Source organism: Schistocerca serialis, chromosome 9, assembly GCF_023864345.2.
Source record: "Schistocerca serialis cubense isolate TAMUIC-IGC-003099 chromosome 9, iqSchSeri2.2, whole genome shotgun sequence".
In the NCBI taxonomy this organism is placed as follows: domain Eukaryota; kingdom Metazoa; phylum Arthropoda; class Insecta; order Orthoptera; family Acrididae; genus Schistocerca; species Schistocerca serialis.
Window position 1 is genome coordinate 402,410,460 of NC_064646.1, and position 23,189 is coordinate 402,433,648.

At 46.5% G+C, this 23,189-nt stretch overlaps 1 protein-coding gene across 1 annotated transcript in view; it reads right to left on the reverse strand.

Annotated features, from left to right (window-relative positions):
- LOC126419656 (protein lin-28 homolog) overlaps window positions 1-23,189 on the reverse strand; it is a 93,503-nt gene that overhangs the window by 53,079 nt on the left and 17,235 nt on the right. Inside the window, exons 3-4 of the mRNA XM_050086845.1 lie at window positions 11,459-11,631; window positions 10,797-10,799 (exon numbers count right to left, since the gene is read on the reverse strand). Of these exons, the coding sequence (XP_049942802.1) occupies window positions 10,797-10,799; window positions 11,459-11,631 (176 nt within the window). The remainder of the gene's footprint in view (window positions 1-10,796; window positions 10,800-11,458; window positions 11,632-23,189) is intronic.

The following is a 23,189-nucleotide window of genomic DNA, read 5'->3' on the forward strand; positions in this document are numbered from 1 at the left end:
TTAGGTTACTTGGTATTTAATTCTGGCTGCGTGCTGACCGTTCATAGGTGAATTCAGATAATAGAAAACGACCATCACTTAACACTTCCGGGCTGAGATGCCGTGGTCCATACATAAGACTCTCCCCTGACGTTTCGTTTTCGACTGCAGAAGGTATCCTCCGAGGGCAATTATGTAAGGACCATGGCATCTCAGCCCGGAAGTGTTAAGTGATGACAACACCTGCCGTGAAAGCCTTCATTCTATGATCAATAGAAAACGACATTAATAAGTATGTGTCATTTGCACTAAATCAGCTGCAAGTTTTTAAATTGTTCGTCTATGGAATAGCAGCTCCGCAGAAGAAACTTTTTCAGTTTACTTTCAAATTTAGCTTTCGTATGTGTCAGGCATTTTTCGTAATTGATAAAGTGATCAAATAGCGGAGATGCTGAGTCGCGATAGGCACAACAAAAATATTCACACAATTATAGCTTTCGGCCATTAAAGCCTTTGTCAGCAGTTGACACACACACACACACACACACACACACACACACACACACACGTCTGCAGTCCCAGAGAACTGAAAACACGGCAGTGTGGTTTCAGTTAGTGTGTGAGAGAGAGAGAGAGAGAGAGAGAGAGAGAGAGAGAGAGAGAGTGTGTGTGTGTGTGTGTGTGTGTGTGTGTGTGTGTGTGTGTGTGTGCGTGCGTGCTGCTGACAAAGGCCTTTATGGCCGAAAGCTACAATTGCGTGAATCTTTTTGTTGTGCCTATCGCGACTCAGCATCTCCGCTATATGGTGAGTAGCAACTTTCCTTCTCTGGTATTGTTACATTCCATCCTGGATTTTCCATTGTTTGATAAAGTGATCAAAGGTATTTATGACAGCATACTTGGCAAGCTCGTTTTTTGTTTTTCGCTAAAGGGCGGTCCTGGATAGTGCCAAATATCTTCCTTGAAACCAAGGAACGCGCCATCAACCCGAGCGCCGTTGTCTATAGCACTACAGTCCAACGTCAATTATAATGAGCATTTCTTCCGTTATTTTGGATATAATTATTCCTTGTGAACTCCGGTGGTTTACATACAATAAATTTCGGGAGAGGAAATGCGTACTATGAGGCTGTAATCATAATTCCTAACAACTTAGGCACTTGCACACATGACATGGGCTGATCACAATGTATTATCTCATGGCACGCTTGTGTGAAATGCCATCTTTCTTTCTTAAAGATAAGCTACCTCAGTATACAATTCCAAATGACATTACTGAATGAAAAAGGAAGTATATTATCTCTCTGACCTGTCTCTCTTCAAGGCTTGTAATAATAAAACTGCAAAATCGGTTGAAATGATTTGTTTAGCATCACCAAAACGTATTTTCCCTCCATTTCAAATCCTCATCAATACTTACACACAGTCGGCCACTGTGGCCGATCGGTTCTAGGCGCTTCAGTCTGGAACAGCGCGACCGCTACTGTCTCAAGTTCGAATCCTGCCTCGGGCATGGATGTGTGTGATGTCTTTAGGTTACGCAGGTTTAAGTAGTTCTAAGTTCTAGGGGACTGATGACCTCAGATATTAAGTCCCATAGTGCTAAGAACCATTTGAACTTACACCCAAGAAGTTTGGGGCTTGCTTACGATTTTCTACACATACTTTAAATGTATCACTGGTGCTGTACCGTTGATATGCAGAACCGAATATACTGAGTCTGTGTAAAATTGGGAGACCATTTGCAAAAAAAAACCTGTCAAAAAATTTCTAGCACATTATTTACGATTTGTTCTGTTGTATGACAGCTGAGATTGACACACCTGTAAAAAGTTTTAATTATACTTAATATGTGTTAAATGGCTCGTCATTGACATATTAGAAACAGAGGAGCCAATACTGAACCTCGCCGAACTCCATTATTTTCTCCCAATACCGTTTATCAGTTATCCAGAACAGCTTCCTGCATTATTTTTTAAGAACGACGTAAACACACATGTTAACAATGCCATTAATATCATGCAACCTCAGGTTTGGAACAAAATCTATTTTACACAGTGATATGCCTTGGATGTGTCACAGAAAATACTGTCTCACGCTACTGCATTATTTAATTCTTGTCATGTACAAGGGACACCACTCTGTGTTTATTAGGCCTTGTTGCCGAGATAATTCGTCTACGGCGGTTGGGATTATTAGAGTACAGCATTGTAGGAGACATTTTGCCCACAAGGCACCGACCAGCGACTGAATGGCACGACATTCGGATTACGCCAAGTCATGTCTGGGAACAAAGGCTACCGAAAGGAGTGGCGCTGGAGTAAGTTACACAGGTCGCGATGACAGGCTGTCAGGAGAAGGATCCGCGGCGCCGCAACTCACAGCTGTCTTCCAAGTCTGTCCGTCACGCCTCGGTGAAGCAACTGGTAGAACATGAGCAGCACATGTCGGCATCGACTGATACCATCCCACACTCGTCACTCCGCCGGGACAGCCAATATGTCTCCGACACCTACGCAACGAGCTCGGAATATCAATCGCCAGATTCGAACGCTGGAGCTGCCCTGTCCGCCCAGTGAACGAACAACACCTGTGAAGTGCATACTCTATGTGGTCCGAAGCACCTGGGCGTCCATCGCTGTTCGTTCAGAAGCCACAGTACGTATAGCTGACTGCGATTACATCTATATCTACGTCTGTACAACGAACTACCGTAAGCTGTGTGGCGGAGGGTACGTAGTGTGTCCAAACAATTCCCCATCGTCTTCCTAGTCCATCCGCGAATAGTAGCTCGAGAATGTCGATACGTTTCTTTGAGGGGAGGTTTACTATCTTTTGCTTAAAAAAAACAACAATTTTTTTAAGTGCAATTTTGGATCCACAAAAGTGTTTAGAATCCATCCCTGAAACGGTTTTTCCGAATACGGAACGGTAATGTTTGTGGTTCGCGGTTGAACAAAAAATGCATCTGCTTGATATCGGCCTTTTTCACGTACCAGTTTTTTTTTCTTTCGGAGGACGAGTTATTGTACCGGCGCTTGGAAGGAAACACACAAAATTAAAATGAAAGTTTGAACGCGTGTGTTTGGAAGTTAGCTCCCAAGCATTTGCATTCTGGTGCGAAGACTGTGGAGATTGCTCCTTTCCTGGCAGTGAGCAGCTGCAACGAGGGGTATTCAGCAATTGTGAAGACCATGACAACGATGGACGTCACCCTGGAACTCTATCGACGCAGTTCGCCGAGCATTCGGACGACCAACGGATTCAAGCGGCCGAAAATCGCTTGTCACCGGCCGTGCGAAGGACTCTGGAGCAGTGCAGGATGGTCCAGATCGAGCAGAACGCTCTCTATGAGGAAGAGGAAGGACTAGTTCATGGACCCGGAATAGCAGATTGAATGTACATTGCATAATATTGCATTTATATGTAGTGAAAACTTCAAACGAGTTTTTATCGACATGACGTTTTTTTATTGCGCGGTATGGTAACTTCAAATCTACTGAACCGATTGACACGATTCTTTGTTTCCGAAGAAGCTAACTAAATTTTCTAGGAGTTGTACCACTTTTATCCCGATCCATCAACTATAAATATATTTACTTGGCCAAAGAAGTCGAAGAAAAAATCCCTTTTTTTCAAATGGCCGACTTTTGTTTCCCATGGTGCAAATGACTTAAGCGAGGTACAACTCCTAAGGAATCTTATGTACTTCGTTAACGTAAACTTAGTTTTGATTTCAGACGAGCCGGCTGACCTGTGACATACCGGGCGTGGAGGTCTACATCGAAATTTTGTTTCGTTCCGACGCCACTTCTGCCTTTGCTCTTCGACATTTCTGGTCGAAAAAATTACAGTTTGTAGAGGAAATATCAGTAAACATTTTGACCAAATTTGACATTCTCAAACAACATGTTTTTCGGGCCAAAGATAGTAAACCACCTCTTAAGAATACGAATATATAGACTCATGAGTGAAATTATTGCGACCATCGTCCCCTGCGCGATTCAGTGCCGCGTTTACTAGCGTTACGGGAACGAGACGCCGTAAGGAAGATACGAAGAGAGTTCAGTAGGCAATGCAACACTTTGTCAGTCACTTTTGATTGAAAAAAAAAAAATGTGAAATTTGTTGTGAGACATCGCGGAATATTCTCACTTCGGCGTGTATAGTTTCATGAAATGGCTCTGAGCGCTATGGGACTTAACATCTGAGGTCGCGCGGATCCAGACTGTAGCGCCTAGAACCGCTCGGTCACCCCGGCCGGCTATAGTTTCATGAAGTTCCGACAGGTGGCGGAGCTACAGGCAGCATTCAGAATGGCGTTTGTGACGGATGCGCTTTCCAAGGAGAGAGCTGTCACTGAGTTTCTTTTGGCGGAAGCCAAAGCATCATAATATCTACGGAGACACTGCAGTGAACAAAAGCACTACGAGCCGTTGGGCGAGGCGTCTGTCGTCATTACAACAAGGTCGCGCAAACCTGTCCGATCTACCACGCGCCGCCCAGCCGCACATAGCTGACTCCCGCTATATTGGGGCGCGTGGACGCTGATTCGAGGTGATCGACGAATCACTATCTAATACCTCCCTACACAAATGGACGTCTCTGTTGGTAGTGCTGACGCACTCGGTCACCAGTTGGGCTACTCAAAGGTGTGTGTGCCCTTTGCGTTCCTCGCCACCTAACACAAGACCATAGAAAGCTTCCATTTGTTTGACCCACTAAAGGATGCACTCCGCGGGAAGCAGTACGTGGATGATGTGGAGGTTATTGAAGGAGCAAAACGTTGACTCCAACGTCGATTAGTGGAGTGGTACCATGCGGGCGTACAAGCTCTCTGTCGACAAAAAATAGGGTGTAGGAGGCGATGGACAGAGAGGGGGGAGAAGGGGGGGGGGGAGATGCAAGAGGCAGGGATGTAAGATAGAGAAGGCTAATGGGCAGATGGCAGGAAAAGAGGAGAGGAGGAAATGCCTGCTATACATGTGACATACGCGTCCGCGGGCGAAGTCGCACGTAAAGGCCAGTGTAAAGGGCAGTCAAAACGAGACAGATGAGAAAAAAAGTAAATAAACTGTTTATTATTTGAAAAGTGATCGCCATACGTGTTAACCCTGTGGTGCACGATTTTCACAGTAGTGGACAGTTTTTAATGGTCATTCATATGGTGGTTTCAATCAGTCATGAGGCTGCAAATGCACGGAGGGCATAGCGTCAGTAGGGAGTGGCCACTTCAGTAGACTGTGTGCATTTGCTGCTTCAGGACTAATTGAAAACGCCAGAGAAGCGACCAGTAACAGCTGTCCACTATAGTGGACGCTACGCGCCACTGGGTTAGTATATTTATCCCACTATGAGACAAGACGGAAAATAACTTCATCAAAAACATATATATTAGCGGTTACCTACGGCTCCATGATTGTACCGAGGCGCGCACCTCTTCGTTCGAAGCAAATCAACGGCCTCGAATATCTACCATCTGAACTTTAAAAATAGCATGAGGAGGGACTGGGACTGTATGGAGCGCGTGTAAAGGCTTCCCAGCGAAACTTCCGCGGCGTGTTCGAAGCAATATTGGCAACATGCGCCTCCGCGCGCTTTCGCGCTCGCCAAATGAACCCCTGAAGTTGTGAAAAATCATGCAATTGGTACGCATGCGACAGTATGCACTACATAATACGTTCCAAAACACCGCGCATAAAAACGGAATTTTCCTGGAGCTCAAATCTCGTGCTCTATTGGTGATAGTGAGATAGGGTCAACTGCCTTGGGCTAGGGAACGTTTGTGTACCCATCAAGGCTCGATAGTCTTACTGTCACTATCCTATATTACAGGCCCAAAGTATCCCTATTAGACACTTCCCTCTGTTTAGGCAAGCGGAGCACGTTGTTTGCTGCTTTTCTTATTTGATGCGGTCCGTAGTGGGACATATGGAGGCGTCATTTTCAAAAAAAGGTTCAAATGGCTCTGAGCACTATGGGACTTAACTTCTGAGGTCATCAGTCCCCTGGAACTTAGAACTACTTAAACCTAACTAACCTTAGGACATCACACACATCCATGCCCGGACTGTAGCGCCTAGAACCGCTCGGCCACTCAGGCCGGCGCATCATTTTATTACCATTTTTTCGTACCTAAACATACCCGCTTATTCCAAGACGGTTATGTACAGAACACGGCTGACATTTTTAAGACATATTCTTAAGATCGCGATCCCTAACAACGTTCAAACTTCTCTTGATATCTTTATTCGTTTCCGAGATACCGAAGTTCAAAGTTACTCTATCTGTACATGTAAAATCCAGCGTGAGGCGAAAACGTAACTTTTAATATGACTTAGCATGCAGAAAATGTTGTAACGTCGCTCCGTCATTATCAAGATGATGATGATGATGATGATGATGATGATGATGCTGTTGGTTTATGGGGCGCTCAACATCGTGTTCATCAGCGCCTGTACAAGTTCCAAATCTTTGCATTCCCATTCTCGGCACTTCCCGAGTGATAATGAGGACAACACAAACACCCAGTCTCAGTTATAATCAAAAGGATTCTTAGAATCAGACGTTGTAGTACTAAACAACGTGCAAAGTTTTTCGCACATAAAAATTGGATCTGAAGTGTAAAATCATTTCTGCCTAACTTTCACGTAAGTAATCTATCAAAATTTTACTGATCTTTTCGTATGAATGACATGCTCTGCTGTGGCAGGGAAGAAAGGGAAGCAGAGGAAAATTGCTGCTATTGGAGCACATAAAAGGCGAATATTCTCCTGTTTAAAAGACTGAAAGTAGGGTACTAGTTGCCTCATTTTGTCTTCCTCAGGACCTTTAAAAATTTTGGAACGCGAACGTATTTGCCTTTTTTGCTGAGAGGGGAGGAGACAGTGGCATGGGGAAGAATGGAAGACTAATAAGTACCGGAAGACAGTAGACAGTCGTCGTGATACAGGGTGGGGGAAGGGGGGGGGGGCAAATAAAAGTGGCCAGGACGAGTGGGTACTATTGAACGTCAATTTGTGGCAGCATTAACGGAGGAGAAAAGACCTAATGTTACTTGCAACAGGATGGAGAAGCTGCCCATATAGCAGGCCGCACATTAGAGAACATTTTACACAGTCTTCACGCCTGTCGTAGTTGTTAGCAGAGGTCAGTCTTGTCGCGGCCCTAGCTAGCCACCCAGTACACCTAATCTGTCTGCGTGGGCTGGATTTGCGTGGGGGTGCCCTCAAGTCTAAGGTGTGTCGCAACAATCCTCATAGTGCTCGAGAACCTCAGAGGAAATTTCGGATGCGATTCCAACAGTACAACTTCGATCCAACTTCAGTAACTTGTCAAAAGATGAAAGCTGGTCACTTCGAAAATCTGCTATGGTCAGGTAGTACTGTATTTCCTTCCTTCTGATGTCCGGGCAACTTTTAGTTACCCTACCCTGTGGAAAGAGCGAAGGAGACAATGGCAGTCTGAGAGAAAGAGATGAACACATTGGCAGTGCAACACTGTTGACAGTGATAGAACAGGTAGTGTAAGAAAAAGAGTGAAGGAGACAGTGCCAGTGGGAGAGGAATTAAGAGAAGGAGAAAGTGGAAGTGGGTGAGAGCCAGTGATAATCTGTGACAATGACAAAGAGGAAGAGAGAGACAATGACAATGAGAAGAGAAAGGAGCAGCGAGAAGAAATGAAAGAGACAATAGCAGTAAGACAGAGAAATAGTGAGACAATAACAGGAGACAGTATTAATAGGCCAGAACGAAGGAGACTGTGGCTGTGAGACAGGAGACAGTGACAGACAGAAAGAGGCGATGACAATGAGCTGGGTTGAATGAGTGAGTGGGAATGGGCAAGTGGGAGTGGATGGGTACGATGGACCTACGACGGACTAGCGGATGTAAGTGAGCTACAGTTAGGGGAACTTGTGGTATGATTGGTGACTTGCATGTGAAAACGAGTGCTAATGTGCTGACACGCTAAAATTTTTCGGAAAGTTTTTTGAAGGTTCTGAGGAATGCAGATTTAGGCAGCTGGTAGCTCAGTTTTCAGAGTCAGGAGCATATTCGCCTCTTTTGTGGAGCATTTTTCCGCTGGTACAATAATGTATCGTTCTGCCTATTTATGCGCAATACTTTACATTTGTTTATGATGAAGGTGAACCGCAAATCCCCGCGGCACGTCGATCCTCTGCAGGTCTTTCTGCATTTCATTGCAGTTTCCTAGCGGTGTAACTTCTTCCGACATTATACACTAGGTCATTTTCTTATATTGAGAAAAGTAATGGGCCAATGACACCCGTCTGGCGTACACCGAAAATTACTTTGACGCCTGAAAATTTCTCTCCAGTGACAGTCCACTCACATTGTTGGTCTGATACTCCTTACGCTGGTATTTCGTTCATCAGGCAACAGTGCTGAACTGCTCGTGAGTGAGTGTAATATACCGGGTGATCAAAAAGTCAGTATAAATTTTAAAACTGAATAAATCACGGAACAATGTAGATAGAGAGGTAAAAATTAACAAATGGCTCTGAGCACTATGAGACTTAACATCTGTGGCCATCAGTCCCTTAGAACTTAGAACTACTTGAACCTAACTAACCTAAGGACATCAAACACATCCATGCCCAAGGCAGGATTCGAACCTGCGACCGTAGCGGTCACGCGGCTCCAGACTGAAGCGCCTAGAACGGCACGGCCACACCGGCCGGATAAAAATTAACACACATGCTTGGAATGACATGGGGTTTTATTAGAACAAAAAAGAAAAAAGTTCACAAGATGTCCAACAGATGAGCTGGACAGCAAAACGTCAGTGACTGAGCATGACACTCGTGTATAAAAGGAGCTGTAATGAGAGAGAGAATCAGATGCGCCAGCAGTCGCAGCATGTTGACGTTACCTGAAGAGGCGCTTTTAGTGAAGCTGTATTATCAGAATGGGGCATGTGCTAGTTCAGCGTTAAGCCGTCGGCACACGGACCGTGCTGTCGAACGTTAACGTTGAGCGTGCCAAGTTCCACGTACTCCTGAACGCTCAGGAACGGAGCGACCTGTGCGTACGGTACGTGGGCCCCAACGTGGTATATGCTATCGCGACGCACTCCAGCGGCACTTGTGGGATGTTTCCAGTTCGTAAATCGCACTGTTTACTTAACGGGCGCGTAAAATCCCCACGTTAGCTCTATTAAAATGCACATTTCCTGCATCGTTCACGAAAAGGAAAGTACCATATCCAATAAATAAGGACACAGGCTTATAAAAGTTCCATTACAAATAGTGCGGTACTAATTTGGTTCTTGGTTATTTCATCATTCCCACAGTTTAGTAAAATCCCAAGATCAGTCTTACATGAGCACTGTTCCTACCCAGTAGCACAATCCTTGCAATATGTGAATTACGATGCGTAAAAGAAAAAGAAGCAAAATATCTTTATACAAGTAGCGCAAACTGCCCTGTAGATTAAGCCAATAGAAGAAAGTCACCCCTCAAAAACTGGTTTACATAACATCAAATATAATAATATATACTTATATTAAACTAATAATAAAGTATCAGAACCCAAAAAAAGGCGAATGTTAAGAAAAAAAAATATATGGAAGCGTCAAGACGCGAACCGCCACCCCAATTATCACCTCAGCACAGGACACCGACGCTACTCATTACGCTACACGAACAACATATCACAAACTTCCAATTATTCTATATTAACTGTTGCTAAAAACCTTAATCGTAGATATGTTAGTAACTGAAATTTAATTATATGAAGTTGTAGCAAGAACAATACGTTTTGGGTGGATCTTCAGTATGTCGCTGCCTTTAAATAGCCTACTCTCATAATACGCAAGTTACAGTAATTCTTTTGCCACGAATATGAAGTTTCTCATTACTTTATTGGAACGAATCGCACAGTTAACAACCGGTTTTCAAGTGATTCACAATTTGCTGGTGCTCAGAAACGGCATATACACATATAGGCTTGAAATGAATGCCAATATGGCCCCTCACAACTCTGAAGGGAGACGGGGTGCGTGTGACGTAGGTGGCGTTCTGCCATCTCGTTGGTCAACGCTCAGAATCTCTGACATGCCATATATTGCTCTGCACGTTCGGAATGACTCCCGCACATGCTATTCCACGCTATGACGTCAAAAACTGGGCACGCTGACCGCTCAACGTTCGGATGCACGGTCCGTGTGCCAACGGCTTTACGATCCAATCGCCAAAGGAAGGAGATTAAAACGGGTAATAGACGATAGACCCCATAGCGGCCGACCAAGCACAAGGCGTAATGCTGCTGAGACAGTTCAGGAAGAAATGGAGACTGTAGCGGGTTCGTCTATGCATGGGGAAGTCAGCGCTCGTGCAGTCGCGCGTCGCACCGGCATTCCATACACTACTGTTTGGTTGACACTGAGGCGTAACCTCCGATGCTATCCGTACAAAATCTATCGGCATGATGAACTGTTACCTGGCGATTTAGTGAAGTGGAGGGCATTTGCGGTGTGGGCGTTTCAAAAGATGGCGGAAGATGACGATTGGTTGAGTAACGTGTTGTGGACCGACGAAGCTCATTTCACGCTCCGAGGGTCTGTCAACGTCCACAACTGCTGAATTTGGACTACCGAAAATCCTAGAACTGTCGTGGAAACTCCATTGCACGACGAGAGAGTCACGGTATGGGTTGGATTTACCACATCTATCGTTGTCGGGCCTTTTTTTCTTCGAGGAAATGCGTGATTCTGGTTTTGTAACTACTACCATGACGCGTGAGAGGTACGCCGATGTGCTACAGAATCGCGTCATCCCCAACCTGGCTGATAAACACCTGCTGGAACGTACAATGTTTATGCAGGATGGGGCTCCATCCCATATTGCTAGACGCGTGAAAGATCTCTTGCGTGCGTCGTTTGGTGATGATCGTGTGCTCAGCCGCCACTTTCGTCATGCTTGGCCTCCCAGGTCCCCAGACCTCAGTCCGTGGTATTATTGGCTTTGGGGTTACCTGAAGTCGCAAGTGTATCGTGATCGACCGGCATCTCTAGGGATGCTGAAAGACAACAGCCGACGCCAATGCCTCACCATAATTCCGGACATGCTTTACAGTGCTGTTCACAACATTATTCCTCGACTGCAGCTATTGTTGAGGAATGGTGGTGGACATATTGAGCATTTCCTGTAAAGAACATCATCTTTGCTTTGTCTTACTTTGTTATGCTATTTATTGCTATTCTGATCAGATGAAATGCCATCTGTCGGACATTTTTTTTAACTTTTATATTTTTTTGGTTGTAATAAAACCCCATGTCATTCCAAGCATGCGTATCAATTTGTACCTCTCTTTCTACATTATTCCGTGATTTATTCAGTTTTCATATTTATACTGACTTTTTGATCAGCCGGTAGGTGTGTGTGTGTGTGTGTGTGTGTGTGTGTGTGTGTGTGTGTGTGTGTGTGTGAGCCAGAGGAGCCGCGCGCTCGCTGCCTCACCTGATCTTGCGGAACCTCTTCTTGGAGACGGGCCGCCGGTGGCTGCCGCAGCAGTCTGCGCCCGACGGCCCGGTCACCAGCGTCGCCTCCAGGCCCTTGTCCGACGCTTTGCACTCGAACTCCACCTCCTCGTCGTCGCCCAGGCTGCGGAAGCCTGTCATCTGGATGACGCTCTGCAACAGACACAACACTGCAGTTGCAAATGAAGGACGGGAGAAATATTAGACTTTAAGGTCCGTGACCGATAATACCAGGGATTGGGGAAGGACAAGGAAGGAAATCAGATATCAGATCTGTCTTTATTTCTTTTTTTTGTTTTTTTTTTTTTGACCTATCGATCCATCCTCTAAGAAGACTTTAAAAGGATTAACGAACTGTATATATATATATATATATATATATATATATATATATATATATATATATATATATATAAATGTAAAAGTGTGTTCAAAATCGTATGTCTCAAAGTTCCTGACCGATGCTTTAAAATTTTGAAACAACGTTGAATTCTAATATGAACGTGTTTTTAGTTGCCCAATTCCTTAATATATGTATATTCTTAATACATGTAATATACAATTGTACGTAATATATAAAGGGAAAACATTGTTACAAAACATCTCAAAATGTAGCTTTCCGATTTACTTCGAATTTTTACACGTTACTGTAATAAACTTTTCAACACATACATACTAATATATATTCAGATATTGTTTATTGTTATCGCAAAGTGATATTCCGTTGTACGTATTTTAATCATAAACGAAGAAGATGTAGCTACAACTTTCGTGTTTGTTAAAGTTTCACACACATTATATAAATACATACATATATATACACATACATTCTAGTTTATTATTAAAATACTACAACGGATTCTCACTTTGTGATACCAATAAACAAGGCTCAAGGTGAGAGGGAGGAGGGAAGAGTAGTTCGACAGAGGAGTGAGAGGAAGTGGACATAAGAAATAGGAAGTTGCACATGGAGACAAAGATAGGAGACAGAGAGAGAGAGAGAGAGAGAGAGAGAGAGAGAGAGAGAGAGAGAGAGACAGATAGCGAGAGCGAGGAGGAGGAGGAGGAGGAGGAGGGAGAGAAAACTGACAGAGCGAGTGGAAGGAGAAGATGGGCAGAGAGGGGGAGAGAGGTGGTGGTGGTGATGGTGGCGGACAGAGAGAGGGGGAGGAAATGATGGATAGGGACAGGGGGAAGGTGGAGGAAATGGACAAAAGAAAGGGGTGCGGGAGATGGACAGAGATAGAAGGAGATTAGAACGTATTTACAATACCCATACATACTAGAAACGTATGTCCTCTCTTTTATTTCTTTTCTATTTAAGCAGACTGAGCCACAACTGGTAGCACATAAAGGAATCAGAGGAACACACATGTATGCAACATCCTCCAAGAGCGTCTGAAGTGTCTTTTAAGTAATCACTATCAGTATCAGCAACAGCAGCATCATCATCAGTAGTAGTATTCATTGAGAATCGTTACCGCAGTTACCAAGGCGTCGCCATCCTGGACGGTTACCAGTTTCTCCTAGCGCCTGCCGAGAAGGTAGACTGAACTTTTTCTTGGTTTGATCTGACCATGTTCTCGCTGCTCTCCCATGCGGTCTCGTGCCTTCGATCTTTCTTTCCATGATTATTTTTTTCTACATATTTTCCATTTCTTCTCACAATGCGGGCAAAGAAATGCATAGATATCTTTTGTTGTTGTTGACACGAGGAGGAAGGCGCCTGGAGACCCTTAAGTTGCTTAAAAATTGATAGATTATTTGCTATTTCGCCAGCATCAAAGCTTAAATGCGTGAATGAGCTAATTGTCTATGGCCTTGCAGGTACACGCTTTGAAACCGTAAAAGAAAACTTAAAACACAATAAGCCGGATCTTTGTAGTACTCGCCGTTGCTCTGTCCTGCCAGATCTTGTATAGCTTCTTCATAGCCATTCACCCTGGCGTGATCAGCGTCCTCACATCTTCTGAACTTCCCGTGTGGCAGATGGTTACCCCAAGTTAGGTGAAAGAATAAAGTTCCTTTAAGCGACCTACGAGTTGGATCTACGCTCCTCGATCAATTATCCTTAGTTCGGACGTTCTGTGACTGATGTCTAACCCATACGATTTTTTGTCAGCAACTTAGCAAGTCGATTTTCGCTGCTGATTAAAAACAGTTTCCATTGGAAATCGGGGTTCTTAATATCTATTCCACCAACAGGGATGCCAGTAATCCAACCACAAAGATATTTCCTAATGAAATCTTCAGCATAGATATTGTACAGTTTGGGGGATACAATATAACACTGTCTGATACGTTTAGATGCATTTAAGAAATCTGACATACAAGAATTTGTCTTCACAGCTTCCAGGTGATTAATGTGAAGACTTCTGATCAGTGCTATCAACTGTGGTGGGACACCGAACTGTAGCAGCAACCACGGACTTTCCCAGACAGACGTTATTAAAATTACTTTTCAGTTTATTTTATAACTAGAATTAGCACAATCATTTCACAGACATTTTCTGTAGCACGCTTGAATTAAATGCACGTGTTGTCTTTCCACATCCCAGAGACCATTCTCCGTGGGATCCATCAATAAAATGCAAAAAATTCCGTTTAGCCATTTTGTGAAATCACGGAAAACCTAAATATGGATGCAGGATGTCAAACACCTTTCAGCCATCTAGTTTCCAAACTTATTTTATTTGGCTACCATTTCCGGCGATTTACTGCGCCATCTCCTTGCCGCTGACCGTCGTGTAGGAAGATTCCACCTTGGTTCCGATCAAAACAGGGGCCAGCAATACTGGTATTGGTATATTTCTGCTTGCTATAGCGATACCATCAACCATCATGTGCCCAGGTGGAATCTTCCTCCACGTCGGTCGGATGCTATAGTAAATCGCCGAAACTGGTAGCCAATAAAAGAAGTTGGAAACTAAACTGCTGAAAGCTGTTTAATTTGATATCCTGCATCGAACAGCCCAGACCCGCAACCATCTCTGAAAAGATGGACATACATATGGATGGTCTTACGGTGAATTTAACTACCGTCAACCCGAATACGAGACCAGAATTTCATCCCTCTGCCACCACGACAGGAAGCGCAGATACAAAATTTTATGTTGCTGAGTATGATGTTTGCATGTAGGACGGAAGGCATCTTCATCGTATCAGAACAGTTATGAGATTGAAGTGAAGATCACCTTGTGAGCACAACTCATTGCGTCATGTTTGTATTCTCAAAAACGAAGGTGGCATACAACATACCTCAAGATACTGCGCAAGGAGCGCTGCCGTTCGCTATATACAGAAATACACTCCTGGAAATTGAAATAAGAACACCGTGAATTCATTGTCCCAGGAAGGGGAAACTTTATTGACACATTCCTCGGGTCAGATACATCACATGATCACACTGACAGAACCACAGGCACATAGACACAGGCAACAGAGCATGCACAATGTCAGCACTAGTACAGTGTATATCCACCTTTCGCAGCAATGCAGGCTGCTATTCTCCCATGGAGACGATCGTAGAGATGCTGGATGTAGTCCTGTGGAACGGCTTGCCATGCCATTTCCACCTGGCGCCTCAGTTGGACCAGCGTTCGTGCTGGACGTGCAGACCGCGTGAGACGACGCTTCATCCAGTCCCAAACATGCTCAATGGGGGACAGATCCGGAGATCTTGCTGGCCAGGGTAGTTGACTTACACCTTCTAGAGCACGTTGGGTGGCATGGGATACATGCGGACGTGCATTGTCCTGTTGGAACAGCAAGTTCCCTTGCCGGTCTAGGAATGGTAGAACGATGGGTTCGATGACGGTTTGGATGTACCGTGCACTATTCAGTGTCCCCTCGACGATCACCAGTGGTGTACGGCCAGTGTAGGAGATCGCTCCCCACACCATGATGCCGGGTGTTGGCCCTGTGTGCCTCGGTCGTATGCAGTCCTGATTGTGGCGCTCACCTGCACGGCTCCAAACACGCATACGACCATCATTGGCACCCAGGCAGAAGCGACTCTCATCGCTGAAGACGACACGTCTCCATTCGTCCCTCCATTCACGCCTGTCGCGACACTACTGGAGGCGGGCTGCACGATGTTGGGGCGTGAGCGGAAGACGGCCTAACGGTGTGCGGGACCGTAGCCCAGCTTCATGGAGACGGTTGCGAATGGTCCTCGCCGATACCCCAGGAGCAACAGTGTCCCTAATTTGCTGGGAAGTGGCGGTGCGGTCCCCTACGGCACTGCGTAGGATCCTACGGTCTTGGCGTGCATCCGTGCGTCGCTGCGGTCCGGTCCCAGGTCGACGGGCACGTGCACCTTCCGCCGACCACTGGCGACAACATCGATGTACTATGGAGACCTCACGCCCCACGTGTTGAGCAATTCGGCGGTACGTCCACCCGGCCTCCCGCATGCCCACTATACGCCCTCGCTCAAAGTCCGTCAACTGCACATACGGTTCACGTCCACGCTGTCGCGGCATGCTACCAGTGCTAAAGACTGCGATGGAGCTCCGTATGCCACGGCAAACTGGCTGACACTGACGGCGGCGGTGCACAAATGCTGCGCAGCTAGCGCCATTCGACGGCCAACACCGCGGTTCCTGGTGTGTCCGCTGTGCCGTGCGTGTGATCATTGCTTGTACAGCCCTCTCGCAGTGTCCGGAGCAAGTATGGTGGGTCTGACACACCGGTGTCAATGTGTTCTTTTTTCCATTTCCAGGAGTGTAGTCTGCCAGCTAACGCATATGATGATGTTTGCCGACAAAGCAGTTGCCTATAGGGAGGTGTTATGGTTAGATACTTATTAAGAAACGCAGAAAGAGTTTCAGATGATTCCAGCCTAATAGTCTAAAGATTAGCAGTCGACTTTCCACGTGAAGAAACATAACGCAATAAGTGAAACAGACACAAAGATACGACAATTGTTGTACTGTGTCCGCCGTCAGGTACGAGGCACAGCTCTACACACAGATAGCGCCTTAGGACACGGCCAGTCATGATTGTCGCCACAGAGGGGGCATCTAATAGCAGCCATATTCTGCTTCCGCCGTACGTCATACTGCTAGTCCGATCCACCCGTCATGGTCATATGCTGAGGCCAAAGAGGATGCTCAAGACAGTGACTACATCCAGTTTCTGTCTTACATCAGACAAATAGTTCGGAAATAGTCGACCGTGGATTGAAGCGGAAGCAGAGCTTGAGTCGGTCAGCTGCTGTCAGTCGGCCGGCCGGCACTGTCAGGTTGCCGCAGTCACCTCCTGCCGTAGCCTCTCCTGCCACGTCTTCACTGGTCATCGAGGCTCAATTCAAACCCGAACTCCCGACTGAAGACAACTGTACTCCAGTCTATGAGATACCAGGGCGAAGACCTACACTATGTGATCGAAAGTATCCGGATACCCTCAAAAACATACGTTTTTCATATTAACCGCTTTGTGTTGCCACCTACTACCACGAACTCCATATCAGGGACCTCAGTAGTCATTAGACACCGTGAGAGAGCAGAATGGGGTGCTACGCGGAGCTCGCGGACTTCGAACTGGGTCAGCTGAGTGGGTGTCATTCGTATCATACGTCTATACGCGAGATTTCCACACTCCTAAACATCCCTAGGTCCACTGTTTCCGATGCGATAGTGATGTGGAAATGTGAAGGGACACGTACAGCACAAAAGCGTACTGGCGAACCTCGTCTGTTGACTGAAAGAAACTGTCGACAGCTGAAGAGGGTCGTAATGTGTAACAGGCAGATATCTATCCAGACCATCACTCAGGAATTCCAAACTGCATCACGATCTACTGCAGGTACTATGACAGTTAGGTGGGAAGTGAGAAAACTTTAATTTCATGTTCCTGTAGTTGCTCATAAGACAATCACGCCAGTAAATGCTAAACGACGTCTCGCTTAGTGTTATGAGCGTAAACATTGGAAGACTGAACAGTGGAAAAACGTTGTGTGGGGTAACGAATCACGGTACACATTGTGGCAATCCGATAGCAGGGTATGGATATGTCGAATACCCGGTGAACGTCATCTGCCAGCGTGTGTAGTGCCAACAGTAAAGTTCGGAGGCGGTGGTGTTATGGCGTGGTCGTGTTTTTCATGTTGTTTTGCGTGGCACTATCACAGGCTGACATTGATGTTTTAAGCACCTTCTTGCTTCCCACTGTTGAAGACCAATTCGGGGATGGCGATTGCATCTTTCAACATGATCGAGCACCTGTTCATAATGCACGGCCTTTGGCGAATCAGTTACACGACAATAACATCTGTGTAGTGGACTGGCCTGCGCAGAGTCCTTACCTGAATGCTATAGAACACCTTTGGGATGTTTTGGAACGCTGACTTCGTGGCAGGCCTCACCGACCGACATAGACACCTTTCCTCAGTACAGCACTCCGTGAAGAATGGGCTACCATTCCCAAGAAACCTTTCAGCCTCTGATTGAAAGTGTGGCTGCGAGAGTGGAAGCTATCATTAAGGCTAAGGATGGGCCGACACCATATTGAATTCCAGCATTACCGATGGAGGGCGCTACGAACTTTTAAGTCATTTTCAGCCATGTGTCCGGATACTTTTGATCACATAGTGTATCTGCAACCTGACTGTCTCTTGCCATACGACCCAAGACACAGGAGTGATGGTCTGGGGTGTGACTTATTTTCACAGCAGGACATCTTTGGTTGTCATCTTTGGCACCGTTGTAGTACAGCGATACGTCCGAAATATTCTACGCCCCGTTCTGTTACCCTTCATGGCAAGCCGACCTGGGCTTACATTTCAGCAAGATAGTGCCTGCCCGGACACAGCGTGAGTTTCTACTGCTTGTCTTTGTACTTGCCAAAATCTACCCTGGCCACCAAGGACGCCAGATCTCTCCCCAATTCAGAATGTTTGGAGCATAATGGCCAGGGCCCTCCAACAAGACACGGATTTTTGACGACCTAACGCGCCAACTGGACGCTATTTGACAAAATATCCCTCAGGGAGGAAATCCGACAAGGCGAATAATTGCTTGCATAAGCGCCAGAGCTTGACCAACGCGCTATAGACTCTCAATAATTTGTGAAGCTCTTTCAGCTCTTTCTAGTGAATAAATAACCTTTTTTTTAGTTCTATGATTTGTTTGTACGGGTACATCACACATACCACTTTCCATCCTACTAGGAAAATTCCTTCTTGGTTTTTTTTTTTCTTTTTTTTTTTGCGCACTGAACTCTGTCGTGAGACCTGCCACAGATCTCCGCTTTTACAGAGATGGTAAGCTTCCGTCCCCCACGTTTTGCGATGAAGCGTGGGCGACCAACACTTTGTTGCTTACTCACTGTGTCATTGTTCAGCCATTAACTACAGATACAACAGCAGCGCACGAAGACACGACCAACTTCGTCGCATCCAAGATACTCGGTCCCAAGTGCTAGACCGTAACAATATGCCCTTTGTGAAAACTGCTTATGTGAGTGTATTCCCCCGTCTGCGGCCTCTCTCTCCTCCCGTCTTATATAAGCTCATCTGACAGAAATTTTCTACTTAGTTTCATCAAAATACTAATCTTCCATAGAGAAAAAATTACAAGCATCATTTAACTCCGTGAAATTTCGGCTGTGGACTTGATAGCTCCCTGGGCTCGCTTAGGAAGTGAGTCCACAAGGTTGTGCAGGTACGTCGCATAACAGTTAAGCCACTCACTGAAGATGTGATTGCACACTTCTACGAAATTGCGAGGATGCCGATGTCGGCGTTCCACCTGCTGTTCCAACATGTCCCACAGATTTTCTATAGATTTCAAGCCAAATGATTTAGTAAATCAGTCAAGATGCAATAGGATGGCGGAGTGTTCAGAAAACGAGTCACGTATATTTCCATCCCAATGAACTCTGCTGTTATTGTCTTCAAAAATAGGGCTATCAATAGCGTACACATCATGCAGATGTTGACTGAAAGGCAACGTATGATTATTCAGAATGTTCAGCACGTTGGGTTAGTTCATTTAAGTGATCGCTTAAGTGAGTGGGCCCAAGTCACGATAAGAAAAACACCCTCCGAAATATCACAGACACATCTCCAGCTTGAACCATGGACAGGCCAAACACTTACACGTCCTTACATGTACCAATGTTTACGTACAATGTAAGGGCTATCCTAGCACGACTCATGCTCAGCCGCAAACTTCCACGTGTAGTCAACGTTGTGTCTACGACCTGCACTCGTGCGTTCATTATTGTCTAACGGTAAGGTGACCGCACATGATAAGCAGCAAGTTCCAGTACGGCACAAATTTTCATTGTAGTCATTGCATTCTGCATCTGATGGTTGACCATATTAACAATTCCGAATATATTTAATGTGAAGTATAAATGTCTCAGTAATCGCTATTTCCTTATCACATATAACAGGCAGTGCGCGCGCGATTGAGCACGTGACTCTAATCGCTGCTCCATCTGTAAAAGCTGACGTGGACGCGGACGCGACATCTGACCTCACGAGAGACGCCGCCACCGGCGCAAAAAACGAGCTGGTTTAAGTGATTTGCGCTCTCGGCGCTCTCCAGAGGCCGTTTTAAGGTTTATTCGGCTGGCAAAGCACACAGTTTCTTTACGAAAACGGGCGCGGGTGAAACAGTTGTCTGAACTCCACTAGAGACTGTCAAAGAAGAGCGGAGAAACTCGCGAAGAAAATTCTGGATTCGTGGATAGCTTCAACAGCGAACTGCTGGTATAAGAACATTATACTCGTATAACGCTGTACAATGTACCGAGATACATACTAGTAGAAGTTATTCGTTAACGCTATTGAATTTTCATCGCACTTCCGGTTTTAAATTGAATGTAGATAAGGTACAGCGTCTAATGTCTGCACATGGATAATATCGATGTTCTCAATGTTGCATCGACTATCAACACTGTGAAATAACCCACATCATCCCATAGATTCATTCGAACGGAAATAGATTTTTTTTTTTTTTTCAGAGCGACTCATCATCACTGTAAAATATTTTACCAGCCAGACACAAACATGAGGCAGTAAATAAACCCAGATCAGCTACAGCATTGTGACCACCTACCTGTTAGCCAGTATATCCACCTTTCGCACGGTGACGCACCGTGGCTTTGAAGCAGTGAGGTCTCGATAGGTCGCTGGAGGGATTTGGCACCACTTCTACAGATATACAAAGGACTGGCGACTTTAGGGCCCAGCACGTCGATTGGAACTCGCCACTGTGTTCCTCGAACCACTCCATCACACTCGTGGCCTTCTCTTTTTGAAAAATGCCACTGTCGTCGGGAAACAGTAGTGTACGTGGTCTGCAACCAGTGTACTAGCCGGCCGATGTCGCCTAGCGGTTCTAGGCACTTCAGTCCGGAACCGCGCAACTGCTACGGCCACAGGTTTGAATACTGCCTCGGGCTTAGATGTGTGTGATGTCCTTAGATTTAAGTAGATCCAAATCTAGGGGAGTGACGACCTAAGATGTTAAGTCTCATAGTGCTCAGAGCTACACTCCTGGAAATTGAAATAAGAACACCGTGAATTCATTGTCCCAGGAAGGGGAAACTTTATTGACACATTCCTGGGGTCAGATACATCACATGATCACACTGACAGAACCACAGGCACATCGACACAGGCAACAGAGCATGCACAATGTCGGCACTAGTACAGTGTATATCCACCTTTCGCAGCAATGCAGGCTGCTATTCTCCCATGGAGACGATCGTAGAGATGCTGGATGTAGTCCTGTGGAACGGCTTGCCATGCCATTTCCACCTGGCGCCTCAGTTGGACCAGCGTTCGTGCTGGACGTGCAGACCGCGTGAGACGACGCTTCATCCAGTCCCAAACATGCTCAATGGGGGACAGATTCGGAGATCTTGCTGGCCAGGGTAGTTGGCTTACACTTTCTAGAGCACGTTGGGTGGCACGGGATACATGCGGACGTGCATTGTCCTGTTGGAACAGCAAGTTCCCTTGCCGGTCTAGGAATGGTAGAACGATGGGTTCGATGACGGTTTGGATGTACCGTGCACTATTCAGTGTCCCCTCGACGATCACCAGTGGTGTACGGCCAGAGTAGGAGATCGCTCCCCACACCATGATGCCGGGTGTTGGCCCTGTGTGCCTCGGTCGTATGCAGTCCTGATTGTGGCGCTCACCTGCACGGCGCCAAACACGCATACGACCATCATTGGCACCAAGGCAGAAGCGACTCTCATCGCTGAAGACGACACGTCTCCATTCGTCCCTCCATTCACGCCTGTCGCGACACCACTGGAGGCGGGCTGCACGATGTTGGGGCGTGAGCGGAAGACGGCCTAACGGTGTGCGGGACCGTAGCCCAGCCTCTTGGAGACGGTTGCGAATGGTCCTCGCCGATACCCCAGGAGCAACAGTGTCCATAATTTGCTGGGAAGTGGCGGTGCGGTCCCCTACGGCACTGCGTAGGATCCTACGGTCTTGGCGTGCATCCGTGCGTCGCTGCGGTCCGGTCCCAGATCGACGGGCACGTGCACCTTCCGCCGACCACTGGCGACAACATCGATGTACTGTGGAGACCTCACGCCCCACGTGTTGAGAAATTCGGCGGTACGTCCACCCGGCCTCCCGCATGCCCACTATACGCCCTCGCTCAAAGTCTGTCAACTGCACATACGGTTCACGTCCACGCTGTCGCGGCATGCTACCAGTGTTAAAGACTGCGATGGAGCTCCGTATGCCACGGCAAACTGGCTGACACTGACGGCGGCGGTGCACAAATGCTGCGCAGCTAGCGCCATTCGACGGCCAACACCGCGGTTCCTGGTGTGTCCGCTGTGCCGTGCGTGTGATCATTGCTTGTACAGCCCTCTCGCAGTGTCCGGAGCAAGTATGGTGGGTCTGACACACCGGTGTCAATGTGTTCTTTTTTCCATTTCCAGGAGTGTATTTTTGAACCAGTGTACGATACATGTGTGTACGTGATCTGCAACCAGTGTACGATACTCCTTGGCCATCGTGCAGCCTTGCAAGAGCTCCAGTGAAGCTTTGGATGCCCACCTGAATGTTCCCCAGAGCATAATGGAGCCGCCGCCAGCTCGTCTTCGTCCCGCAGTACAGGTGAGCTGTTCCCCTGGAAGATGACGGATGCTCGTCCTCCCATCGACTTGATGAAGAAGGTGCCGGGATTCATCAGACCATGCAACACTCTGCCACTGGGCCAACGTCCAGCGTCGATGGTCACGTGCCGATTTCGGTCGTAGTAGCCGATGTGGTGGTGTTAACATTGACAAATACATGGGTCGTCGGCTGCGCAGGCCGGTCGATAGGCGTGTTCTGTGCACTGTCTGTTCACCCATACTTCTACTCTACCCAGCATTAAAGTCTGATGTTAGTTCCGCCACAGTTCGCTGCCTGTCCTGTTTTTCAGTCTGCCCAGCCGACAACTGTAATGAGTAGTGGCTGTCCAACCCCATGATTTCTGGACGTGGTTTCACTATTGTATTACCACGTGTTGAAGACTCTCACCACAGAACTCCTCGAACACCGGACAAGTCCTGCAGTTGCCGAAATGCTCACACCGAGTCTCCGAGTCATCACAATCTGTCCCCCGTCAAACTCGGACAGATCCCGAGCCTTCACTTTCTACGCACGAACAGCACGCTCACTGATACTACACGCGCTGTACGTGTGTCCGACTAGCAGTTATTTCCCTCGCCACATGACGCTGCTA